General features: G+C 39.5%; 1 protein-coding gene across 2 annotated transcripts in view; it reads right to left on the bottom strand.

The window, feature by feature from the left end:
* ALDH1L2 (aldehyde dehydrogenase 1 family member L2) overlaps nt 1-27,156 on the bottom strand; it is a 62,387-nt gene that overhangs the window by 12,613 nt on the left and 22,618 nt on the right. For both annotated transcript variants that reach the window (XM_027541909.1, XM_027541908.1), the window contains exons 5-19: nt 27,036-27,137; nt 26,745-26,834; nt 24,232-24,366; nt 22,685-22,810; nt 21,823-21,914; nt 19,039-19,186; nt 14,468-14,587; nt 13,724-13,851; nt 11,900-12,050; nt 8,228-8,298; nt 8,041-8,146; nt 3,942-4,029; nt 3,318-3,411; nt 2,059-2,158; nt 1,353-1,451 (exon numbers count right to left, since the gene is read on the bottom strand). In XM_027541909.1, coding sequence (XP_027397710.1) covers nt 1,353-1,451; nt 2,059-2,158; nt 3,318-3,411; nt 3,942-4,029; nt 8,041-8,146; nt 8,228-8,298; nt 11,900-12,050; nt 13,724-13,851; nt 14,468-14,587; nt 19,039-19,186; nt 21,823-21,914; nt 22,685-22,810; nt 24,232-24,366; nt 26,745-26,834; nt 27,036-27,137 — 1,650 coding nt within the window. The remainder of the gene's footprint in view (nt 1-1,352; nt 1,452-2,058; nt 2,159-3,317; nt 3,412-3,941; nt 4,030-8,040; nt 8,147-8,227; nt 8,299-11,899; nt 12,051-13,723; nt 13,852-14,467; nt 14,588-19,038; nt 19,187-21,822; nt 21,915-22,684; nt 22,811-24,231; nt 24,367-26,744; nt 26,835-27,035; nt 27,138-27,156) is intronic.

Genomic DNA, 27,156 nt, shown 5'->3' with positions numbered 1-27,156 from the left:
TCCTGCCCCAAAGCATAAGTTTGTTCTCCAAATCTGTGAGCCTGTTTGTTTTGTAAATAGGTTCATTTTGTATCATTTCCTTTTAGATTCCAATATAAGGGGAGTCACACAATATTTCTCCTTTTCTGTCTGACTTACTTCACTCAGAATGACAATCTCTAGGGCTCCTTAGTTATCTTAATCTGTTTCTGAATTTCTTGTTGTTAAGACCAATTCTAATAAGGAGAAAGAATGGGAGTTACCATAACCCCACAGGGCCATGAATTTTGAATTTAGGTCTGGCTAAAATCCCTCAGTAAGTGCTCAAAAAATAGCCATTGAATAAAGAAATTAATCCTGTTCCTATGTGTGCAAAACATATTGTTGATGGACTGATAGCAGCAAATCTGTGACATTTCTGGTCTTAGCATTTGAAATTTCAACAAGTTGTAGTTGTGAAAGCCCATGATGTGTCATGCTGTGCCCTGTATTTTACTAAGGCAGAAACGTGAATTTGCGGGGTGCTCATGAGCTGGACACTGCCTGCCGTCTGCCCTTCTGTATGGCTTCCTTGTTTCCTACTCTCATGAGGAAAGATGCCTTTGCTTCTTGGGGGTGGAATTGGGGAATTGGCTCTGAAGGCAAAGAAAAGCTGGGTGCTGGGTTTTCAACTAGAAACAAATTTGTGATTACTACAACCATAATGATGATACACTGCAGTATGTTCAGAGTTCATTTTTACCACAGAATTCATCTTAATAGTTCTATAAATGCTTCTAGTCTCATATTTACGGAATCGTGTCCAACATCAGGGGGTATGTAGGTATGTATCTATCTTAGTGGAGGAAATATATATGCTGTCATTTTACTGTAAATTCAGGGTTTGTAAGAATCTAGTGGTATACCTCTCATAGGCAATTTAGGGATTTATAATAACCTAGGGGTATATATCCCATAAATATCAAGGATCTAATATACTATAAATACAGAGCAAGATAAAGGTAATAATAGCTCTTCAGTATACTTTATCAGGTTTTTTAATATAGACCTATAACTTTTTATTATGAAAAGTTATAATTATATATAAAAGTAGCCAAATAATATAATGAAACTCCACATACCCATCAGTCAGCTTCAACAACTGCCAAGCCATGGTCAATTTATTCCCTGACTTACTTCCTCCCCTTCTGCATTATTTTGGAGCAAAATCCAGATATCATAATCTAATCTGTAAATATGTCACAAAGTACTTCTAAAAAATAAGGATTGTGTTGTTTTTTAAAAATATACTATCATCACTAATAATCCCAGAAGTACTTTGAAAGTAAAGACAATTTCTATCCAACTCACAGAGCGAATCTGAAGATGCTTACCACTCTTGTCACAAATTCATCGTGGATGGATTCTTCCACAAACAGCCGACCAGCTGCAATACAGTTTTCTCCTTTGTTGAAAAATACTGCCCCCATGCCCTTTGGCAGCAAAATACAAAATACTGTTGTTATTTGGGAAGTCAAGGTTGTCATAAAATTGCACACACTAAGAATTGTCTTATCATAAAATAGCAGGCAATACAGAGAAATCAGAAAAAAAACACAAGCCCTTGGTCTAGTTAGTGATGCTTAGAGATTCTTGGTTTTGATATTTTTAGAAATTTTATTTCTCCTTTCCCCTTTTCTATCCATGAGTACTTTACAAGAGATGTACCTATCAAGGATGACATACCGATAAAAAGATTTTGTGTTATAAGAAAATGTAGACTATACATTTAAATGTAATATTTGCATGCCAAATTTTGCTTTTAGAATCTCTACATCGGTTTATATAAATCATGAATGTTTATAAACCTCTTCATCTGTTTGTAAAAAGCTGGCCTCCAAGTTTTAAAAACACCTCTAATTATAATGACATTATTTTTTAAATTAAGTGCCCTGAGCAATCCCAAATTGAAGCATAAAGAGAATGGTTTCTGTTTATGGTCAGATAAAACCAGACCTCATTTTAAGGCACCTGATGAACAAGAAGCTGAAATGTGTTTCAGAAGTAGCACCTATTTCACTGGACTTGATCTCCTCTTACCATTCGCACAGCCTTGTCAAGTTCACAGTCACTGAATATTATAAGTGGGGATTTTCCACCAAGTTCAAGGGAAACTTTCTTCAAGTTGCTTATAGCACAGCTGGAGAAAAATAAATGGAATATGAGCATTTACTCTCTCAGTTTCTTTCTCTTATTTCTTGGACACAATTACTACTTAGGATGTAAAATATAATTGAGCCTCAGAAATATTAAGAAACTTATTCAAAGACAAAACATGCATGGTAGAATGGTGATGACAGCTGAAGCTGGGTGATGAGCACGTACATGGAGGTTCATTACACTATTCTGTGAGCTTTGTGACTGTTAGAAATCTTCTGTAAGAATTGCGTCTTTTAAAAATTCTGTGGTCAAATAATTAGAGATTCTCATGGGTGAATACATTCTTTGGGTGTAAGAATTTTGATTACATAAAGGCCTGGCAAAGAACTTAACATTTAACTAGATTACTGGCACACTGGAGGAAAATATCCATTTTTAGAAGTTATTAAAATTCTGTTTATTACTTCCTATTTGCAAAAAATTTGTTATTTAAAGCATTTAAAATACATTTAGAAATTCAGAAAGAAGGAAAAAAAATCACAAAATTCCATTCCATGGCTCAGTGATGACTATTTTCTTTTTTAACCATTTTGATATACTTGTTTCTGGTCTGTTTCCAAACACAGCCTTTGCCTTAGTTAACATAGTTAGGATTACCCAATATGTACAATTTTATACCTTATTTTTCTTTCCATTTACCATTTAATAACAGTCTAGAGTTATTAAAAATTCTCCCTGACCGCACAGTATTCCATTATGTTAACAAACTTTAACCACTGCCTTATTTTAGACATTTGGATGGTTTGCATTTTTTTGAACTAATGTTACTGTTTTTCAGGAATGCATTTTATAAATAATCCAGATTTGTCTTTTGTATGTCTTTTCAGTTTCTTACTTAGGCTTCCAAAACCAATTTGGGCCACAGTTTTAGTATCAAAAATTTTTTGTGCCAGATTGTTAAAGCTACCAGAAGCCTGCAGGCTTTCAATACATCTCTGGTTTTACTGACTTTGGGTTTTACACTTTAGAAAGTATTTTACTGTATTCAAACATTTCAGTACCCTGCTGTGATAGGATTTCTCTTCTACATTCGATGTGATTTTTCTCCTTCCAAAAGCACCTTATTTAAAAAAGTAAACACAAAGCCAAAGACCTGGTTTAACAGGATCCTTAGCAAATCAGCACACTAAAGCCAATACCTCTTCATGATTTGTTTGCCAATCAGAGTGGAACCAGTGAAACCAAGTTTGCGGATATCAGGGTGCTCTGAAAGGTGCTGTCCCACTACACCACCTGTGCGATTAATGGAATAAAACACAAATTAAAACTTTATCAAGGTCTTAGGGTAGAGGTGTCTTTGAATTCACTGAAGCAGTTTTCCAAGCTCTCATTTAAATCTTAGTTTTACATTTTCTATAATAATAACAGCGTGACAAAAATCTGAATAATGTCTTCCATGCAATTGTCAGTACCCCAAAGATGGGTTATGTCTCAATTTTTTTAATCTTCTAAAGTAATTTTAAAAAACGGAAATGGGACACCATAGGGTAGTTTTATGATGTTGTACAACTTCCACCCTCCCACCCAATTCACCTGCCACTGTATTTCCACTTTAAGATATTAGCACATGTTTCTATTGCACTGTTGCTAAACTGTATTTAGTTTTAATATTTTGGATTGGACAGAATGTTCATTCAGGTTTTTCCATAGGATGGCATGGAAAAGCCCGAATGAACTTTTTGACCAATCCAACAGCTATGTCAGGACAAGACTCGAGTGGGAAAACTGTTCATTAGTTACAGCAAAGTAGGTTCTTGGCTTACCTGAGCCTGGAATGATGTTGATTACCCCCTTCGGAAAGCCTGCTTTAACAGAGAGCTCAGCAAACTTCAAAGCAGTCAAGGGCGTGACCTGAGCAGAAGTAGACAGAAATTGCCTTCTTCAGACTCTGTCCTGTCCTGTGGACCAATACCCAGCTATCCTTTTATGGCCACACTAGTGTTGTTGTTGTTTTTACTAGAGTTTATTTTTTCTCTTACTTTTACGTAATTTCTGACTTATAGCAAAGTTGCAAAAAACAGTACAAAGAATTCCTATGTATCTGTCACCCACATTCTTCAAATGTTAATATTTTACTGTTTGCTTTATCCTCTTCCTCGCTCTCTGTGTTTTTGAACTGTTTAAGGAGTATGATATAATCTCAACATCCACAATATATTTTACTTATTTGCTTAGTCTTAAAATATACAGAAAATATTTTGAAAATTACTAAGCCTATGAAAAAGAAGCCTACTAACTTCAATATTATTTACAGTGTTTTTGCCTCCAGTCTGAGGCCATATAGTCCAAATGTCAATCAAAAGTTTCTTGGGTTAGTCCTTCCTCATTGCTTTTAGCGTGATGCTGTTATTAATTTGAAATTTGGCTTAATTGATTTTTTTTGTATTCAATGTTGGCCTCAGCTATGTTGATTATATTTTTTTCTTTATTTGTTCATTTGTTGTTTTGTAGAGTATGGGAAACATGCTTCCAAAAGTGAGGATTATACAACAGTACATTCAAAGACGTGTTCTCCTGAGAACCCCTTCCCCCATCCTTCCTAGGTCATCCTCCCAAGTTAATCAACCTCATTAGTCTCATTATCCTTACCATGTTTCTTTTTGCTCAGTGAACACATAATATTTTCCCTTTCTTTTTACCAAAAAGAGTGGTATAGTTATGGATCTCATCTTAAAGATCTATTACAGCAATGCATATCTCAGAAGCAAAATGAGAGTAATGTGTTTACACTGAAAAACCAATGCTGATTAAGTCTTAAATTAGTATTCTGTTAGCTTGGTCTCAAAAAATGGAATGGACGAAAATTGAGTTGTGAATAGAAAAATAGTAGAGCTTCTATTTCTATATTTTAACAGAGAAAGACAGGAAATAAATCAAACATAGCTAACAGTTAATATGGGGCTGGATAACGGTACTCTCACTCTGTCTGAATGAAGGTCAGAGGATCACTGATCACAGGTAAGTGTGGTGTCCTAGGAAAGAACAGGAGCTCACAAGGCCAAGGGACAGACTGTGGCTTCCTCACTTGCTCACTATGCTTTCAGGATATTGCCATGTGTTGGAGTTTACAGGCCTGCTTGCATATTCATAGACTATATTGTTGTTTTAGCTAATAAAATGGTCAAGAGACTGAAAAGGAATCTATATAGAAACTGCATAATAAACAGTAATATTAATAGGACAAACACAAGCAACAACAACAAAAAAACAGGGTTCACATTTTTCCTCCTTCAAGTAACAGGTCCATGGCAATAAACATTATGACGTTTAAAAAAATGTCAACCTAGTTATACTTGAGGAGAAATTTTTCAAATGCTCAAATATTTAAAATTGGCAAGAAGATATTTCAAATAGTGGCTTTATATCTACTATAGTTAAAGAAAATTCTAGTATGAAATCATCATGATTAGAAAGACTTTTAAAAACTATCCTGAATTAGTAATTTCCATGGGACAGAAATTTCATGTCTTTGTCACTGATAATATGCCTGACAATTAGTGTGCACTCGATACATGTTTGTAATTTTTGAATATTCCGTGTAGTCACTGGAGTTTTCCAATGCTTAGCACTGTCTTTGGATACCACCATCTAGTGGTTCTCAACTCTGGCTGTACCTTAGAAACTAATGTGAAGAAGTTAAGTAATACCAAGGTCTGGCCTCTGACCCAGACCAGTTAAATCAGAATCTCTGCCAGTGGGGCCAAGGTATTAGTATTTTTAAAAGAGAATTCTAAAATTTAGAATTTTAAATTCTAGAGAGAATTTAAAAGACAATTCTAATGTGCAGCCAGGATTGAGCACTGCTGGGCTAAGTTATCTGCCTCCTCTCTTCATTTTACTAGTTTTTTGCTGTTTAATGAGTGCTGCTGCTCGGGAGAAACAGCACTCATACAGGATGCTGGTGAATTACTCAATCCTTGTGAAAGAATGAGCCAATATCTATCACACAAAACATGGATCTATTAACTAAGTGATTCTGCTATTAGGAACATATCTTACAAAGATAGTTGCATATGTGCATGAAGCTGTATATTTTTTTCAATTAAAAAAATTTTTTTTTGCTGTGCTGCATATGGGATCTTAGTTCCCTGACCAGGGATCAAACCCACGTGCCTTACACTGGAAGCTCAGAGTCTTAGTCACTGGACTGCCAGGGAAGTCCTATGATGCTACATTTAAAAGGTTATTAATTGTAACACAGTTTATAACAGCAAAAAGGCGGGAAAATCTCAATATCCATTAATTAGGTATAGGTTAAATAAAATACTGTTTATTTTTTACACTGGGCTTACCTAGTGGCTCACATGGTAAAGAATCTGCCTCCAATGAAGGAGACCAGGGTTCTATCCCTGGGTTGGGAAAATCCCTTGGAGAAGGAAATGGCAACCCACTCCAGTATTCTTGCCTGAAGAATTCCATGGATAGAGGAGCCTGGCAGACTATAGTCCATGGGGTCGAAAAGACTCGGACACAACTGAGTGACTAACACATTTTTTACACTGGAAACTTTTTTTTTTTAAGTTTTTTCCCTTTTTGGTAAGTATGTAGAGAGTGCTTCTATTTTACTTCATTTTATTTTTATATTGTATTGTATTGTGCTAAGAACACTTAACATGACCTCTACCCTCTTAACAATTTGTTTAGTGTACAATACAACATTATGGTTGTTCAACTGCTAAGTCATGTCTGACTCTTTGTGACCCCATGGACTTCCCAGCATGCCAGGTTTCCCTGTTCTCCACCATTTCCTGGAGTTTGTGCAAATTCATGTCCAGTAATATGATGTATAGCAGACCTCTAGAACTTACTCATCTTACATAATTGAAATTTTATGCCTCTTGATTAGCAATTTCTCATTAACCCTTTTCCTCCTGTGTGGTTTTCAGTTGGTTAAAAAATATTTTTAAAATTACCTAATTATTTAATTTAAAAAATATGCTTGTATACACAGAGAATATATCTGGAATACCTCAGAAACTAATAAATAACAAAAACACTCGTTGCCTCAGGGAGGTAAACTTGTTAGCCAGGAGAATAAGAGGGAGACTTTTCATCATCTATCTCTTTGTATTTTTTTAATTTAAAAAATTTTGAATGTATATCTTTTTTTTAATGAGGAAAACAAGATGGCTGTGGTCACATGACTATATAGTTGCTCCAAATGAAAAAAAAATTTTTAATCCTAAAAGAAGAAATAAAAAAATAATAGGTAACAAACTGTAGACTCTTCTTGAATAGAGACCAAGCTTTCCCCACCAACTTGGGTACCTCAGAATGTCCACTCCTGTGCACTGTCTGGAGGAAATGCTTAGCCAGGTGTTAAGTTTGCTACGTTTTTTTTTTCTTGAAAAGCTACTCTAGCATTGAAAAGATGTTTTTGAGAACTCTATCATTTATTTTTAAACTAACTTCCTGTTTTACACATACATATATATTTCAAACAGCTACAATTATGTACATTATTTGCATGCTTTTCCCACATCTTATTGTAAATAACTTTACAATATTTTTGACAATTAAAATTTGAATGCCTGCATAAAACTTCTTTTGCTATTTCATAACTACTCTAAATAACTCCCTCAGTTCGGGGCATGTGGCATTTTGCAAGCACTGAACTGGTTTGTAGAAATTCAGGGGATTTCACTGACATACACTATGCTGCTTCCATTCTCATGGATGTTCTAAAGTCTGGAATCCCCATTTTGGGTAGCTATTAAAAATGAATATTTACTAATATGAAAAGATGCCCAGGATATATGAAAAGATGGTGTAATATATGATCCCATTTTTTTCAAGAAATAATATTTGTCAACGTACGTCTGTGGGAGGGGTAGATGCCACACCTGGTCTCGCGTGTCTTACCTGCGCCGGCTTGAGCACTAAGGTGTTGCCTGCTGCCAGACACGCGGCACTCTTCCATGCCAGCATCATCAGCGGGTAATTCCAGGGGATGATAATGGCACAGACTCTGCAAGAGGAGAAAGAGACAGCCTCAGTCCCCTCAAACTAACTTAACACACGCCACTCAGAGGCACTCTCCTTGTCTTACCCAAGTGGCTCCTTCTTGGTAAAGGTCAGATTGCGGTTTGGACGGGCCTGGTTGATGGGAATTGTAGAACCCTAAAGAATAAAAAAGGTTGATACTACTTTACTAATTTCATTTTTTTTTTCTTTGCCATGCAGCATGTGGGATCTCAGTTCCCCAACCAGGGATCAAACTTGCACCCACTGCACTGGAAGCATGGAGTTTTAACCACTAGACTGCCAGGGAAGTTCCTACTTTATTAATTTAAATGAGTAAATTTAATCTCAATGAATCCATTTTCTATCTGCCTCTCTTACTTTCTCTTAGCTGATATTTAAAAAAGCAGTGTTCACATGGAACTCTATTCAATGTTATGTGTCAGCCTGGATAGGAGGGGAATTTGGGGGAGAATGGATACCTGTACATGGCTGAGTCCTTTAGCTGTTCACCTGAAACTACCACAACATTGGTAATCAGCTATATCCCAATACAAAATCAACAGTTTGAGAAAAGAAGCAGTGTTCAATTTATAAGAAACATAGCCACACCTAAAAAGGAACTGCTATGCCCTTCTCAAAAGAACTAAGACACAGGAGAAAAAAAACACATAATTCTAATTTGATCATCTCCATTCCCAATTTCTGGGCATGGCAGAGAATGTTAATTGCCTGCCCAATATCTATTCTCCCCTCTGTTCTTAGTAACAGAAACCCTTGGTTAATAATGGGGATGGCAATGTGCCAGGTAAAGTACTATGTTCCCCAGTTTCCATAGCAAATGGTGATGATTAATGGAAGATGTAAGTACAATGCACTGGAAGGGGAACACTCTTTAAAGTAGGCTGACTCAGCTAAAACAAGTGCTGTTTTACCTATTCCCTCACTTCTTCATTCTTCCTTCCAGAATGTTGCTAAAAAGGCTGGTGCTGCAGTGGCTATCATGACACCAAGAGGCAGCCGTGACGGTAGCAGTCACATGGTACTAAGGATGGCCTGGCAAAGAGAGAGAAGGAATCTTCCTGTCTCAGACTAGTCTTGATTGCCTGCTCTTGGACTCCTTGAAAGTGAGATAAAAAGACTCTTTGGTTGGGTTTTCTATTATATGCAGCTAAATTTGATCCCAACTGATTTTTGGCAGTAATCTTTAACTGAAACTATCCATCTGTTTTGCCACATAAAATATTATTGCTGTTACTAATACAAGTGTATAATCTCTCATCTGAAACCCTAGGGTCAGGTGTGCTTTGGGATTCAGAATTTGACTTTAGAAACATAATATAATGCATAAACAATACCTTATATAATGTTATAATATCTATAACCCCCATTAATGTTTGGGGTTGCCTCCCATAATCAAGCATATTAGTATTTATCCAGGGCTTTCCTGGTAGCTCAGCTAGTAAAGAATCCACCTGCAATGCAGGAGACCCTGGTTTGATTCCTTGGTCAGGAAGATCCTCTGGAGAAGGAATAGGCTACCCACTCCAGTCATCTTGGGCTTCTCTGGTGATTCAGATGGTAAAGAATCTACCTACAATGCAGGAGACCTAGGTTCGATCCTTGGATTGGGAAGATCCCCTGGAGAAGGGAAAGGCAACCCACTGAACACTTATTCAGTGAACTATGAGTATTCACTCTAAAGCTGGAGTCAAGATTGCCGGGAGAAATACCAATAACCTCAGGTATGCAGATGACACCACCCTTATGGCAGAAAGTGAAGAGGAACTAAAAAGCCTCTTGATGAAAGTGAAAGTGGAGAATGAAGAAGTTGGCTTAAAGCTCAACGTTCAGAAAACGAAGATCATGGCATACGGTCCCATCACTTCATGGGAAATAGATGGGGAAACAATGGAAACAGTGTCAGACTTTATTTTTTGGGGCTCCAAAATCACTGCAGATGGTGACTGCAGCCATGAAATTAAAAGACGCTTACTCTTTGGAAGGAAAGTTATGACCAACATAGATAGCATATTCAAAAGCAGAGACATTACTTTGCCAACAAAGGTCCATCTAGTCAAGGCTATGGTTTTTCCTGTGGTCATGTATGGATGTGAGAGTTGGACTGTGAAGAAGGCTGAGCACCGAAGAATTGATGCTTTTGAACTGTGGTGTTGGAGAAGACTCTTGAGAGTCCCTTGGATCGCAAGGAGATCCAACCAGTCCATTCTGAAAGAGATCAGCCCTGGGATTTCTTTGGAAGGAATGATGCTGAAGCTGAAACTCCAGTACTTTGGCCACCTCATGCGAAGAGTTGACTCATTGGAAAAGACTCTGATGCTGGGAGGGATTAGGGGCAGGAGGAGAAGGGGACAACAGAGGATGAGATGGCTGGATGGCATCACTGACTCGATGGACGTGAGTCTGAGTGAACTCCGGGAGTTGATGATGGACAGGGAGGCCTGGCGTGCTGCGATTCATGGGGTTGCGAAGAGTCGGACACAACTGAGAGACTGAACTGAACTGAACTGAACTGAACTGAAGATGAATAAAACTTATAGACTCATGTTGGTTTGGGTAAGATTTTGGCACCAAATGAGTTTGAGTCAATCAAACAAATCAATTTTCAGGTTTCAGAACTATTTGGATTTCATAATTGAGAATAAAGGATGGACTTAAATTGCTCTTACTAAATACTTATGACTTTGTAGCTGAACAATAATAAAAACTACACTTATGTGCAAGACCTACTATAGTACAGACTTTAATTCTGTATATATAAACACTTGTAGTATATAAACACTCATTTCTAATTCTCATAACGTAGTTTGCAAGGTATGGATTATCATGACCATTTTACAGATGAGGAAAGTAAGGCTGAGAGAGGTAAATAACAACAACTGCTAGTAAGTGGCAAGGATGAGGCCTGGAACCAGGTGGTCTCTCTGATTCTATAAAAATGATGGTACAGCAATGTGACCAGAAAAAACTTTCCCAGTATCCTTAGCAGATAGAGACAGCCAATGGGAGATACAAACACAAAGTGTAGGGAGGATGGGAATGTTTCTTAAAGTCCTTTTACCTTTCTCCCTCTTTCCCACTTACTCCTGGCTTTTAGGAATGTGGCTGTGATGGCTGGTGCTTCAGTGGTTACCATGAGACCAGAAGTGGCATGCATTCTGCTGTTTGCTGCAAGCCCTATTTCTCTTCTGTATCTCAATACCAAAGCCAAGTGTAGTTGCCATTTATCATCACACATGTGCTATTTATTTTCTTGTAAGAAGAAGGAAATTGACATTTTTATCAAATTTATGTTTTTAAGAAATTTTTCTTATAACCAGTCTGCATAGCCCAACTATGTTAGCTCTCTGACCTCCTTAGGTATTTGAGTCTTCAATTCCTCCATTATATCAAGCTTCTGTCTATATGCCAACAAGACTATTAGATGCTCTCAAGAGATATTATAGTACAAAACAAAGAACAATATTAGATTTCAAGCTCAGAAAAATCTTGAGTTCAAATCCTAGCTCTACTTACTATGTGACCATAGGTAAGTCATTCATTGTCCTCAAGCCTCAGTTTCTTCACCTGTAATAAGAGTTGACAACTATCTACCTACCTCAGATAACTGTTATGAGGATCAGATGAGAAAACCTACGGAAGTGGTGACTCTGACAAGGGGTCTTTATAAACTAACAAACATTCGTCCATTTTCCTCTAGGAATGATCTCCACGGAAACAAACAACATTTTGCACTTACCTGAATTTTGTCACACCAGCCAGCAAAGTATCTGAATGTTTGCACAGACATTCCAATGTGAGTCTTCAGAGCCAAGGTGTAGACAGCCCCTGAATCGAGGGCTTCGATGGTTGCCAGTTCTTCTTGTTTCTCTTCCATTAGGTCTGCAAGTCTGTTGGCCAGTGAAAGAAATCCATTCAACAGATATTGAGTCTCTACTGTGTAAAAGGCGTCCTCCTAAGGGCTGAGAATTCACACAAATGGACCAGGTCCCCGTCCTCATGGAGAACGTGGTCTCATAGGGAAGACAGGCATTGAACTAATAATTGCATGAACAATTTAAGAGTTATCATGAAGAGGCAGAGGGTGTTGGAAGTCTGTATCATTCGCATTATAGACGCATAAGAAGTAAGAGTGATGGAGTCACAGTCAGCCAAGGAGATCAGTGACAGAACACAGTGGGAACGTGGATAGTTCCTGAATACACTGGGAGATGTTAGAGGGCGACCCACACCCCTGGAGAACCCACGAACACCTGAGGATTTCTGGTTGGTGTAGAAATATTTCCAACACTGGCTGAAAAGGACAAGACAGAAATACATGGAATGAACTATAAACACCACAACAGGCTTCTGTTTGTCTGGTTTCTGTGGAAAGATACCTAGAAACTGACTAATGACTATGAAATAGTCAAAATTCATCTTTTGTGTCTACCTCTTCCATTTGTTTTCCTTCCTTCCTTCCTTTCATGGTTCTGACCCGTTTCTTTCAGACCATTCCAGGTCAGGCTTGGAACCTTCCTCCCTAATATTTCTTCCAGATCCTGCTCTAGGAGATCTTTTGAGCAAGATCAGCTATTTGTCATTTAGTAAGCAGAAAACTGAATCTGGGATTGAATCTAATTACGCTTGGCATACTCAGCTACCAATTTATAACACCCTTTCCAAGCCTTCATGTTTTTCCTCCTTGTTTCTACTCCTCACACATCAAGTAGATTTAAAATTTCTCTGTGGAAACAGCAGGGTGCTGGATGTTCTCCATGTGCTGCTTGTAATCCAGTCTCCGCCCTGCTCTGTGACCCCTGGAGGATGACTTTTACAGATTACATCACAGGCTTCTGGGTTCTCTCACTGGACATGGCTAATGACAGGCCAGTGGGAGGCAGCCCCAGGAGACTGCCAAACTGGAGGATAAAGTGGTCTGGGGATGGCTGACTGGTAGGCTGTGGATGGGCAGCGGTAGCTGCTGTGTCCTTCCACTGAAACCCACGGGTGTGGTCTCCTCCTGCAGCCACAGATCTTGCCAGATTCTAGTAACAGCCCCTTCCTCTGTCCCATTAGGCCTTGCAGTAAGAGCAGTTTCCCTGTTTTACCCCTCCAGCCTGAGTGCTTCATTATCCTTGATAATGAATTCCCTTGACCTTGCTTACATCTTTACAAATAAGTAGTCCTTTACTAAACTGCTCATACAGGGATGATGACTGAAACAAGCAAAAATACAAAAATCAGGAACTCCCATATATGGGAGTTTATATGATGGAAGTAACAAAAGATATACTATCTAATAGGTGCATAATAGAAAGTCTTGAAAAATTTTTTTAAATCTTGGCAATGTTAGTCAGTATCCAAAGGCCACAGACTTGTGCTCTTTTTTTTTTTTTTTAAATTTTTATTTATTTGGCTGCACCAGGTCTTAGCTGCAGCATACAGGATCTTCAGTTGTAGCATGTGGGATCTAGTTCCCTGACCAGGGATCAAACCTGGGCCCTCTGCATTGGGAGCGTGAAATCTTAGCCGCTGGACCACCAGGGAAGTCCTCAGACTCGTACTCTTAAAAAAATCATACCGATACATCAATCTTCCTCTGTCTCGTGCATTCATTCTTCCCCATTCACCGTTTTCAAAAGCATCTTTTGCTGCTGCTACTGCTTTATCAACATCCACCAAAGACGCATAGGATACTTTGCATATCGTCTATTTCAAGGTAAGAAAACATAGGTTATAGACTATTTTTATAGAGAGATATACAACTTTTTCTTGAGATTAATATTATGCCATAAAATTCAAAGAGTTTTGATGATGGAAAATCAATACTTACAGTAAACTTCTGGTAATACAGTAAAGAAAAAGAAACCATTTTAACACGAAAATTGTGAGCCTAAAATTCAGTACTTCTCATTCACACTACACTATGAGAAGACACATGTAGGAAACTGTACCTATTTCTTCTCCCGCCTAAGGAACGCTGAATTTCTCACCATGAGCTTGCAAATTCTGAGATTTTTCTCACATATACAGCTCCATGTGGAATTGTACTTCTGTATGTATATAGGTATAGTGACCCATCTAAATTCATCATAAATATTCATTCTTAAAAGTAAGTTACAGTAGATAACAGCAGCCAGAACCAGAGCTGAATAGTTTAAAAGAATACATGAAGTACATTTATATTAAGTGCTCAGACAGAGTAACAGAATAATAGAGAGACAGAGTAATAGAATAAGTAATTCTAAAGACTGTTTTATAATGGTGTATAAATGAAAAAAAATCCATGATCAGTGGTTACTGCACACACTAAATCACAACTCACAGATCCATCTGTTGGGTTGATAGTATCATAAGTCTGTCCATCTTCAGCATCTGTGAACTGTCCATTTATGAAACACTGATATGGCATTTTTACTGTCATGTCATTGATCTCCTTTGAAACCTAAGAGAGAGAGTTACATTAATAAAATCAACAGATTTCTATATTTATGCAAAAAAGAAGCTTATTCACTAATGCAGACAGAAAAGTTGTCAGTGGGACTCCAGTGCTTACTGTTCAGAAGAGACAAGCAGATGTAATAGTTAGGCCTTATGATGCTTAGAGTGGCCATTGAGACAGGAGGTCAGCTTCTGTGACGACCAAAGTGGTCTGAGTCGGGCATTGTAAAGATCTGTCTCTTCCTCGTTGAGATGAAAGATGACTCAGAAGATCTCCAGATAATGGAAACACCGCCATCTAGTGCCACCACTTGTGGAGTTCAGCCATTGCTGTCACGCAAATTTTTGAAATTGCCCATCAACACTCTTTACTTTCATACTGGTGACATTTTAAGTTTTCTTTCCAGTCTCCTTCCCCATTTTCAGTCTCCCCCTCTTACATATGTGCTGCTTAAATTGTAGTCTGTACTATTAGCTGGCAAGTGAATTTATATTCGTCCATTAACCTCTATAAATCTCGGTTTGTTTCAACAATAAAATGATAATATACCTGCCTCATACAATCATTAAGAGACATAATTAAAATAATATATGTGAAAGAGAACTATTGGCATAAAATCTCACTTCAATTAAAGGTATTAAAGAGAAAATTTAATGATTTAAGAAATTATTTTATATAGAGAAATTGAGGATGCTTAAAAAAGAAACAAAAAAATAGCAAACGTGTAGTTTGCTGCTCATCATCACTAATTATTAGAGAAATGCAAATCCAAACTACAGTGAGGTACCACCTCACACTGGTCAGAATGGCCATCATTAAAAAGTCTACAAATAACAAATGTTGGAGAGGGTGTGGAGAAAAGGGAACCCTCCTACATTGTTGGTGGGAAGTAAATTGGTATAGCCACTACAGGAAATGGTATGCTGCTGCTGCTGCTAAGTCGCTTCAGTCGTGTCTGACTCTGTGCGATCCCATAGACGGCAGCCCATCAGGCTCCCCTGTCCCTGGGATTCTCAAGGCAAGAACTCTGGAGTGGGTTGCCATTTCTTTCTCCAATGCATAAGAGTGAAAAGTGAAAGTGAAGTCGCTCAGTCGTGTCCGACTCTCAGCGACACCATGGACTGTAGCCCACCAGGCTCCTCCATCCACGGGATTTTCCAGACAAGAGTACTGGAGTCGGGTGCTGGAGGTTCCTTAAAAAACTAAAAGTAGTATTGTTAGGGGAAGCACACTGATTGAAACCGCCCACCCTGGCCAGGCACCATAGTAACAATTTGCATGAGTTGTTTTATGACAGGTGGTCTCAGTAAGGAACACAGAACTAATAAGCCTCCACCAACCGGAAGAGTTCAGGAAAGGTCAAAAGGAGACACCACATGTCCAACCACCTCCTAGAATCCTTCTCTCTGGCATCCATCTTGGCTGAACAAGGCGTGCACCACCAGGAAGGACTCTAAGTCAGATGATTGGCTAAAGACAACCTGGAAACTAATCCCATCACCATAAAACCTGAGACTGCAAGCCATGTGGCAGAGCAGTTCTCCTGGGTTCCCTTACCCTACTGCCCTCCATCTGGGCACCCTTTCCCAATAAAATCTCTTGCTTTGTCAGCACATGTGTCTCCTCGGACAATTCATTTCCAGTGTTAGACAAGAGCCCAGTTTCGGGCCCTGGAAGGTGTCCCCTTCCTGCAACAGTATCATATCATCCAGCAATCCTAGTCCTAGGCATATATCCAGACAAAACTCTAATTATGAAAAGATAACATACACTACAGTGTTCATAGCAGCACAATTTACAATAGCCAAGACAAGGAAACAACCTAAATGTCCATCAATGTATGAAGATGTGAGATATATATATATATTTATATAATATTTTACTATACAAAAAAATATATATATATATAAAACCTACAAAGGAATACTACTTAACCATAAAAAGCAATGAGCAATAACTGAAATTTTAAAAGTCATTAGAGGGGTTCAACAGGAGAGTCAAGCAGGCAGAAGAAAGAAATAGAAAACCAAACAATGGGTCAATGGAGACATCCAGTGTGAAAATAGGAAAGAAAAATAATTTTAAAAATGAATATAGCCTTAGAAGCCTGCAGGACACTATCATATGTACTAACATGTGCATAAAGAGAGTCTCAGAATGAGGGGAGAGGGATGAAGGGGTAGAATGAATATTTGAAGAAATAATGGCAGAAAATATCCCAAATTTTATTAAAAAAACTAATCTGCACATCCAAGAAGCTCAATAAACTTCAAGTAGACAAATCTCAAAGAGATCCATCCTAAACACATCATGATAAAATGGTCAAAAGACAAAGACAAAAAGGGAATCTTGAAAGCAGCAAGGGAGAAGAAGCAACTCATCACGTGAAAGTGATCCTCAATAAAATTAACAGATGACTTATCCTCGGAAACACAGAGGCCAGAAAGCAATAAGATTATATATTAAAAGTGCTGAAAGAAAGAGAATGTCAACCAAAAATTCCATATACAGCAAGAATATCCTTCAAGAACAAAGGACAAATTAAGTCATTCTCAAACGAACAAAAACTAAGATACTTCATTGCTAGCACATTGCCTTTCGAAAAAGACTAAAAGGTGTCATTGACAGAATGAAAGAACACAAGACAGTGATTTAAATCTACCTGAAAAGATAAAGAAAACCAACAAAGGTAAACATAAGTCAATATAAATGTAATTTTTATTTTAAACTCCTTTCTTCTCCTATCTGATTTAAAAGAAAACTGCATAAAGCGATAATTATAAGACTATGTTGATGGGCTTATACTGTATAAAGAGGTATTTGTATGACAATAATAGCACAGGTAAGTGGGTAGGGAGCAGAGCTATACTACAACAGATTTTTTCTACACTATTAGTATTAAACTGGTATTAATCTGGGCAAGAATGTTTTAAGAAAAACGTCTCTAGGAATCCTCAGCCACTAAGGAAATAACTAAAAGTATATAGCAAAATAAACAATGAGATTAAAAGGGCATACTAGACAATATCCATTTAACAAAAAAGAGCAGTAAGGAGGAAGAGAGGAGAGAAAGAGGCATAAATCAAGACTTATAGAAGCACAAGTGGCCAAAGCACAAACAGATTAATCAAACTTAATCACATTTTAAAACTTGTGTGTGTTAAAGGATAGTATCAAAAAAGTGAAAAGAAAACCCACAGAATGGGAGAAAATATTTACAAATAATGTATCTGATTAGGGGCTACTATTTAAAATATACTAAGGTCATTTACAACTAAAAAATTAAGAAGATAAATATCCCAATTAAAAAAACAGGTGAAGGGTTTGAGGGACTTCCCTGGTGGTCCAGTGGTTAGGACTAGGCATTCTCACGGCCAGGGGCTTGGGTTCCATCCCTGGTTGAGAAACTAAGACCCCACAAGCCCCTGGTACAGCCAAACAACAAAGGAGTTGAGCAGATATTTCTCCAAAGAATATATACAAATGGCCAATAAGCACATGAAAAGATGTGTATCACTAGTCATTAGGAAAATGTAAAGCAAAACCGCAGTGAGATACTGCTTCACACCCACTAGGACAGCTGAAATAGAAAAAATCAGACAACAGCATATGCTGGCGAGAACACGAGAAATCAGAAGCTTCCTACATGGCTAGTGGCAGTGTAACATGGTGTAGGCACTTGGGAAAGCAGACTGGTCGTTCCTAAAAAGTTAAACACAAGAGCTCCCATATGACTCACCAATTCCACTTCCAGATATTTACCCAAGAGAATTGAGAACATATGTTCACACAAAAACTTATATTGGCCAAAAAGTCCATTCAGGTTTTTCTGTTACATCTTACCAAAAACACAAATGAACTTTTTGGCCAACCCTACGTGACTTTTCATAGCAGTGTAATTTATAATAGCCAAAAAGCAGAAACAACTCAAATGTACACCAACCAAGGAAAGGATAAATAAAACATAGTTATCCACATGATGGACTATTGCTTGGCCAGGAAAAGGGATAAAGTGATAATCTACTCTAGAATGTCGATGAATCTAGATGAACCTTGAACACATTAGCTGAGTGAAAGAATATCGCCTAATTCCACATGTATGAAATGTCTCAAATAGGCAAATCCATAGAGACAGAAAGTAAATTGGTGGTTTCCTGGTGCCAGGGCCGAGGAGAGGAGAGCATGAATGCCAGTGGATATGGAGTTTCTTTAGGGGAGGTAAAAAAAAAAAAGTCCCATAATCAGATCGTGGTCATGGTTGCACAACTCAGTGAATATACTCAAAAACAATGAATTATACATTTTTAAAAAGGTGAAATGTGTGGTATCTGAATTAAAATCTCAAAACTGTCATTTTAAGAAAGTTGTAAATGTAAAAGCATGAAAGGCACAGCATTCTTCTATAGCATGAAGGTCTTAACCATGTAGCTTTTCAACACCACGGACAGGCTTACATAATCCACCACCAGCTCTGCTTCCTGATCCTCTCCTCTCAGTTTCCTCACGACCTTTTGGATGAAGTCTTCAAATTTGGTGGCCATATAAACATCCTCATTCTGTAACTGAAGCCCCCCACACTTCTGTCTTATCTCTTCAACCAGTCTGAAAAGAAAAACCAGCTCACATTACTTACATTTTTTTAGAGTTTCGAGGACTGTATGATTACATTTAGGTTGCTTTGAAGTAGGACGTATGTCACATACTTATTTATAGTCCATGAGATCGTCTATATTAGTAAGAGAAATTAATGAGATTGAGAGGAAAAAAATGTTAAAGCTTTCTCAAAAGACAGTGGCAATTTTTTTTAATATAAGAAACTGAAGCAAAGATATTTTCATTACTTTCGAGAGAAGAGTTGGACACCACTCTTCGCTGAGCGACTAAGCACAGCACACAGCAGGTGATAAAGGGCACATAAAATCTGTTTCTATCCTTTCGAAAGTACTCAAGGAATAAAGAATAAAGAAAAGTTCTGAACTGTGATCATTATGAGAGACCAAAGTCACATCATAGACTGTTTTCTCTGGATCCGGTGTAAGAATAAAACAAACATTTGTTTGTATTACATGGCTAAGTGAAAGTTTTAGTTGCTCAGTTGTGTTCAACTCTTTGGGACCCCATGGACTGTAGCCTGTCAGGCTCCTCCATCCATGGAATTACCCAGGCAAGAATACTGGAAGGGGTAGCCATACCCTTCTTCAGGGGATCTTCCCAACCCAGGGATCGAACCCTCATCTCCTATACTGCAGGCGGATTCTTTACCCTCTGAGCCACCAGGAAAGCCCACATGGCTAAGGTGGGTACTAAATAGAACCTTCCCAAGCAGTGTAGTTAGCGAAGAATCTGCCTGCCAGTGCAGGAGATGCAGGAGACGTGGGTTTGTCCCTGGGTCAGGAAGATCCCCTGGAATACAAAATGGCAACCCACTCCAGTGTTCTTGCCTGGAAAATTCCATGGACAGAGGAGCCTGGTGGGCTACTGTCTATGGGGCCACAAAAAGTTGGACCACAACTGAGTGTGTACACACACACACACGTATATAAGATAGATAACTAATAAGAAGAACCTACTGTATAGCACAAGGAACTCTACCCAATGCTCTGTAGTGACCTATATGAGTATAAAATCTAAACAAGAGTGAACATATGTGCATGTGTGAAATGAAAATATCTCCTGCCATTTCAATAAACAAAAAATGTCATGCTGCTGCTAAGTTGCTTCAGTCATGTCCAACTCTGTGAGACCCCATAGATGGCAGCCCACCAGGCTCCCCCGTCCCTAGGGTTCTCCAGGTAAGAACACTGGAGTGGGTTGCCATTTCCTTCTCCAATGCAGAAAGTGAAAAGTGAAAGTGAAGTTGCTCAGTTGTGTCCGACTCTTAGCGACCCCATGGACTGCAGCGTACCAGGCTCTTCCGTCCATGGGATTTTTCAGGCAAGAGTACTGGAAAGGGGTGCCATTGCCTTCTCCTAAAAAATGTCATAGCTATCAGTGATTTCTGGCCTCCAAATGTGAATAAGGGCTCCCAAAACTGAGATCCAGCAGATGCTGCCACCCCCATGGGGATTGTTGAGGAGCTGGGGGGTGCAAGAAGCAAGGTGAACAGGGAAACAGGATTGTGCCCAGGTAGCTGAGCTGCATGTGAAAGGAATGAATTCAGCAAGCCCAGAGGCGTGCATCTCCCCATACACAGAATGCCAAATTCCTTAGCTCGGATACCTGATTTTTGACGTTCAGATGGCCTGCTCCCCTTGTTGCATACTTGTATATAGCCAGACTTCCCCTCCTGCCTCCTTGGAGCAGTTTTCTCAGAGCTACTGAGATGCTGTCTCCTGGGCTCAGAGTCCTAAACATTCCCACGAAATAAAATAACTCTCTACTTTCAGGTTGCGACTGTATTTTTTAGTCAACAATGTGTAACTGATTCACTTTGCTATATAGCAGAAAATAACAGCACTGAAAGTTAACTATACTCCAATAAAAATTATTTTAAAAAATACATGAATGAATACATGAACAGAATATTCATCAAGAACACTTGCTTTGTCAACATGAAGACTTTTACCTTGTTTATTTAGTAAAAAGCCATACGGTGGCCCTCAAAGGAAAAGCACCTCTACAAGACTCTCCACTATTAGGATCCTGGTCTGCTCTTCATGCCATAGAGGGTGGCTTTCTAGTCCTCTAGCCCTTTCTACCTATTGCAAACTTCTGCAGAGAAATTCTGACTATAGAGTGACTACCCTTACTCTTGCAAGAAGTCTGATAATCCTCATTCTAGATATACCATACTGGGTAACTTGGGGAGTTAGGAAAAAAGATTTGGGGTAAGCATAATCAATGTTAGATATCCTTTTAGATGCAATTATATAGGAAAATTCCAATTAACATTCTCCACTCAGAGCTTCCCAATTCCAATTGGAGGAGAATCAGAAATATGAGAAATTTGAAGAAATGTGAAATATGAAGACATATTTTTAAGTGAAATAAACAATTAGTAGGGTGGTTTTCTAGGTGTATAGTCAATATGAAAACACTCATAGTTAGCAACAAAGAAAAGAGAACAAATACATGTATTTGACCATGGAAACAAGCAAAGAAAGATGAAGGAAAGAGAAATATAATAGATGGGTATGATAGAGTGATGAGATCTAGTACAAAGGATTTAGATTCGATTTTCAAGGTCAAAGTGAAAATCCCTGGTGCAGGGGTGTGAGTCACTAAGGTGGTGGTTTTACCTGGCAACATCCATTGAGCTTGCTCCAGATTTAAAGAAGTCTGTTGAATCTTCAATAGCAGGGACATTGCTCAAAATTCCAGCCCAGATGACCTACACGACACGAGGGAAACTTTATGAGGGAGCTGCCGTGTAGAACACTGGCAGAGACCAGCTAGCTTCTCACGAAACCTACTTCTTTACATGTCTCAGCATCTCTTCAATTAGAGAGGGCCGTTTGACCAACTTCTAGCCAGTGAATATGAATGTAAGTGACCTGTGCTGTCAATCTTGCTTCTCTAGTGGCTCAGTGGTTAAAAAGATCCACCTGCCAATGCAGGAGATGTGGGTTCAATCTCTGGATTGGGAAGATCCCCTGGAGAAGGAAATGGCAACCCGCTCCAGCATTCTTGCCTGGGAAATCCCATGGACACAGGAGCCTGGTGGGCTACAGTCCACGGGGTTGCAAAAGAGTCAGGCGTGACTTAGCGACTAAACAACAATAACACTGTCAATCGTGGCCCATGCAAAACCTTTGTCACACAATTTTCTGTGCTCTTTTGCTCTTCCTGGCTGTCTGGGATGGAGATAACACCCAGCAGGTCCTTGAAGATAGTAGAGCCTGGGTTCTTGCTTGACTCCACCCCTAACCCTCATATTCCCACTTTACCCCCATGCAAACCTAGAACTGCCTTGGATTACTTATATGAATGAGAAATAAATGTGCATATAAATTTTGGCATTGATTTCCTTTTGCAGCTAATACAAAAAAAGAGGAAATAAAAGTTTCATCCCACCTCCTTTGAGGATTAATGGTACGAGTTACAAAAATGGTTACAAGAATTGTTCCAAGACAAGGAACTTTAAAAACTTCACGTGTTCACCTTGATGGTCTCCGCCACCTTCACCTCTTCGGCTGTGAGTTCCACCATTGACATCTCACCCGATGAAAAGTACTGAGAGGCAGGAATCATTTTTCCATCTTCAAACTGCAGGTTTCTCACCATCAGCTGTAAAATAAAGACAAAACAAGCAGAAGAATTGAGAATTAGGACAATTCAAAAGTGAGATTGGTGTCAGAAAGAGTCTTATGTGAGTATGCTGCTAAGTCGCTTCACTTGTGTCCGACTCTGTGCGACCCCATAGACAGCAGCCCACCAGGCTCTGCCGTCCCTGGGATTCTCCAGGCAAGAACACTGGAGTGGGTTGCCATTTCCTTCTCCATTGCGTGAAAGTGAAAAGTGAAAGTGAATTCATTCAGTTGTGACCGACTCGTAGTGACTCCATGGACTGTAGCCCACCAGGCTCCTCCATCCATGGGATTTTCTAGGCAAGAGTACTAGAGTGGCTTGCCATTGCCTTCTCTGTATGTGAGTATAAGGACCAGCTTATTTGGCAAATAGGAAAATATGGATTAAAAGCACTACCTACTATGTGTAAAAGGGCTGAAATGGTATTTCAGTTATGGCTGCAGAGAGGAGAAAGTTAAGTCCAGGGGTAGATATATCTCAAAATGGATGATAAACACCCCTAAAATTGACACTTGCATAGAGGAATTGGGTCTAAAGCTGACAATGAGTACCACTGCTACTAATAGCACTATTACTGCCTCTACTACCATCTTCTGAACTCTTAGTCTGCAGCACGCACAGTGCTAAGTACGTATATGCTGAGTATCTTATTCAGTCTCCTAAATCCTGACAGATGCAGAGAATGGGGATAATGTCCTTATTTTCCCCATTTTACTGATAAGCAAATGAAGGCTCAGTGAGGTTTAGTAATTTTCCCAGTGCTTCACAGCAAGTAACAGAGCTGAGGTTACAACCCAGGACTAGCTGGACTCTGAGGCCTACCATCTTACTAACTGATGTATCCTGTGAGCCAGGAGAAGGTATCTGTGAGCTGCAAATTCCCTTTTGTTTTGCTCACTGGGCACCTGCCCAAGAGCCCACCGAGGGCCAGAGTTCATGCTCCCAAGTGCAGGCAGTGCAGATGGGCATCTCCCTATTGGCAAAGGGAGGACCATCTGAGGAGGCTCACACCACCTGATCCTCCCAGACCAGACCACGCTCTCCGTTCTGTAGACGGAGAAACGGAGCCTCCGAGGGAGAGGCATCCTGCTCACACCAGTGAGTGACAGAGCAGGGATTCACAGCCTGGCTCCTGACCAAACGCTAAGCTCTTTCTACTGTATCACGGAGCAGGCCGTGCAGGTCCTGTGGGTCCATCCTGAGATGCCTGGTTCTCAATCAAGGCACATAAAGCCAGCTCATCCCCAGAGAGAAATGGGCCACAGACATCTTAAACCTCCTATATCCCACTGCACAGCCAGACTGTCCTGGGAGTCTACCCTGCCAGACTCCCTCAAGAGCTTGGGTAATTGAAGGAAACCACCAAAGTGATTTTATAGGTAACCCTATCGAGCACTCACTGCTTTTCCGTCGTTACCGAAAAGAACAAGTCCATTTTTGGTAACAAGACCAGGCTTCTCAGCACCTTTAATTTCCAGTGGTTCTCCAGGAGGGACGGAGCTATTCAGCAATGACGAGCCATAGAAAGTGACCACCTAGTAAAGAGACCAAACCCAAGTTGTGAAAGGAGGAAATGAAGGCTGTTTATAAGGGTGTATGAAAGCAGCATGCCCTGCAAAAAAAAAAAAAAACAGCTGACATTCTCATTTATGCCAAAATGAGGGACCTCCCACTGCCAGTGTAAGAGACTATATCAAGCACCTATCGGAATGACACAAAGCAAGAGACAGTCTGTGAGGGTATGACTGAAGAGTTGAAAAACACCCCACATCCAGGGGATGCAAGTATACATGTATCATTTATTTGCATTGACACACAAGTGAATGACATGAAAGCTCTCACAGACTTTGCAGCCTGAAGGTAGAGTTTTTGTGGGAAGTGGAGGTATTGATGTGGGCTCAGGGAGGCAGGTGCAGAGTAGTAAACAGACTATTGCATTGCAGTGGAATGTGTGATGGAGGTGCAGGAAGCTTTGTGGGTAAGCTCATGGAAACAAGACCGGATCCAGACTGGAACTAAGAGAACTGGATATTAATTGACTTGTTATTGTTATTATAATAATTACTATAATTCTATGCTTGCGTGTGTGCTCAGTCACTCAGTCGTGTCTGACTCTCTGTGACCTCATGGACTGTAGCCTGCCAGGCTCCTTTGTCCATGGGATTTCCCAGGCAAGAATACAGGAGCCAACCCAAGGATTGAACCTGTGTCTCTTACATCTTCTACATTGGTAGGCAGATTCTTATATAATTCCATATATAATTCTTATATAATTCTCTTATAATTCCATGGTCATTAGCTACCATTTATTGACAACTCTATTATTTAATATTTATTGAATATTTATTCTATGTCAGGGACTAAGTTCTTAGATGAATTAACATGTATTAACTCATTGCATCTTTACAACAACCCCAAACCAATGAGGGAGGCACTATTATTAGTCTCATTCTGCAACAAGGAAACCAAGGTACTCAATGGTTAAGTAGCCTGCCCATGGTTATACAGCAAATAGAGGCAATGCCAGAATTTTACTGGAAACATTCTGGCTTCAGATCCCACACTTTTGGTGTGTCTGTGAGTATAACTGCTTTGAAAAACAAGGCATTATCAATAGTGATAAAATATATTCATATGCTATATGATGTCACTGTAGTCCAAGATGTATATCCAGTATTCCTCATGTAATCAAGAGTACATTTGTATAAGGATGTCCATGACAAAATGTTTTATTGAAGTACAATATGTACTTGTAGCTTACTTTATACATAATAATTTGTACCTCTCAATTCCCTACTCCTGTCTTGCTCCTCCCCTCTTCCCTCTCCCCACTGGTAACCACTAGTTTGTTCTCTATATTTGGAGTCTGTTTATTTCTTATTATATTCACTACTTTGTTGTATTTTTTAGATTCCATATATAAGTGATATCATATGGCATTTGTCTTTCTCTGATTTATTTCACTTAGCGTAGTACCCTCCAATTCCTTACTCTTAACCATGGCACTGGACTTCCACCTTTGGTTCTTCACTGATCCCATATAGTTTTATTGATATCTAATATGCACTGAGGACCCAGCTGAAGGGCTGAGACTATCAAGACAACAGCATGATGCCCTTGCCCTTGAGGGGCTCCCAGTCTATGGTGGGTAGAGGGATAGATACATAAAGAAATGCTTACAATAGACAATATGCTGAGTCAGAGCTAGGCAGGGCATTACTGGAAAGGAGAAAACGGATACCCAGTCCTGCCAGGCTGGGAGTATGAGGTCAGGAGACTTCCTAGAGGAGGCGAAGCTGGAGAAGCTGAGTTGAGTGGAGTTTCCCCAGGTATCAGAAGGCTTTTCCTGCCCCTGCCCACCACCCCTGCAGCATCTCTTCCCCATCCTCTCACTCCCAGTCCTCACATCTGAGGCCCCAGCTTCTCTGAACTCTACTGCAAGTTCCTGTCTGGGTAACATGCTCTCCTACCTCTGGTCTTTAACTCTGTGTCTCATTCTCTACTTGTTGACCTCTTCTTGAAGTGCAAGCCAAACAACTTTTCTAGGAAGCCTTTCCTAAGATACCTGAGCCTGGACCTCAGTTACAGCGTTTGTCTTACTGTCTTGTGAGTGCTTATTCATTTCCCTGCTTTCTCCATAAAACTGCAGTCTCCCTGAGAGCAGAGGCTGTGCCTAGTGTCTGCCTCACATCAAATGCTCCATATGTGTGGAGTAAAAAATGGACCACATGACCATGTGTACCTAGGCTCTTTTAGCTGGCTAGTGTACCTAAACTCTTTAGTTGGTCATGTGTACCTAGAACACAAACTCTCCTCACAAGCAAAGGAAGAACCAGGGGACGCCTAGACTCATGAGTAATGCCTCTTACAAAGGTCACATGCCGAAAGAAAACATTGGGCCCCTAGAACATACCTGTCCATTTATCTCTGCCCAGGCTCCAGGGACTTTATCATGACCTCGGATCCAGTTATGTAAAGCTTCAGCAGACTGATTCCAAGAGATCTAGGAATGTGCAAAGCACAGGTTGAACTTCTCAAGTCTCAAAGGCAGGAGAAACATTTCTCTTCATCAGTGGCAGACATGGGTAGGGATAGGGCAGGGGGCTTGGAGATTTTCCTTTCATTGAGGAAATGGTACACTGAGAACTGCTCGAAGGTGGGGGACAGTGAATTCTGAGATGCGTAACTGAGTTGATATAAATACCTTAGCATTTTCCTTTTTCTGGATACCTTCATATGTTGCTCCTTCTTCTGACTGGGGAATGCGAGGAGCTTTACCATCAGCTATGAGTTGGACAGCTTCCACCTAAAGCCAAACATGTTAC

This window comes from Bos indicus x Bos taurus, chromosome 5 (genome assembly GCF_003369695.1).
Source record: "Bos indicus x Bos taurus breed Angus x Brahman F1 hybrid chromosome 5, Bos_hybrid_MaternalHap_v2.0, whole genome shotgun sequence".
In the NCBI taxonomy this organism is placed as follows: Eukaryota; Metazoa; Chordata; class Mammalia; order Artiodactyla; family Bovidae; genus Bos; species Bos indicus x Bos taurus.
The sequence above is the reverse complement of the archived record's forward strand: the minus strand, read 5'-3'. Positions and strand labels throughout refer to the sequence as shown.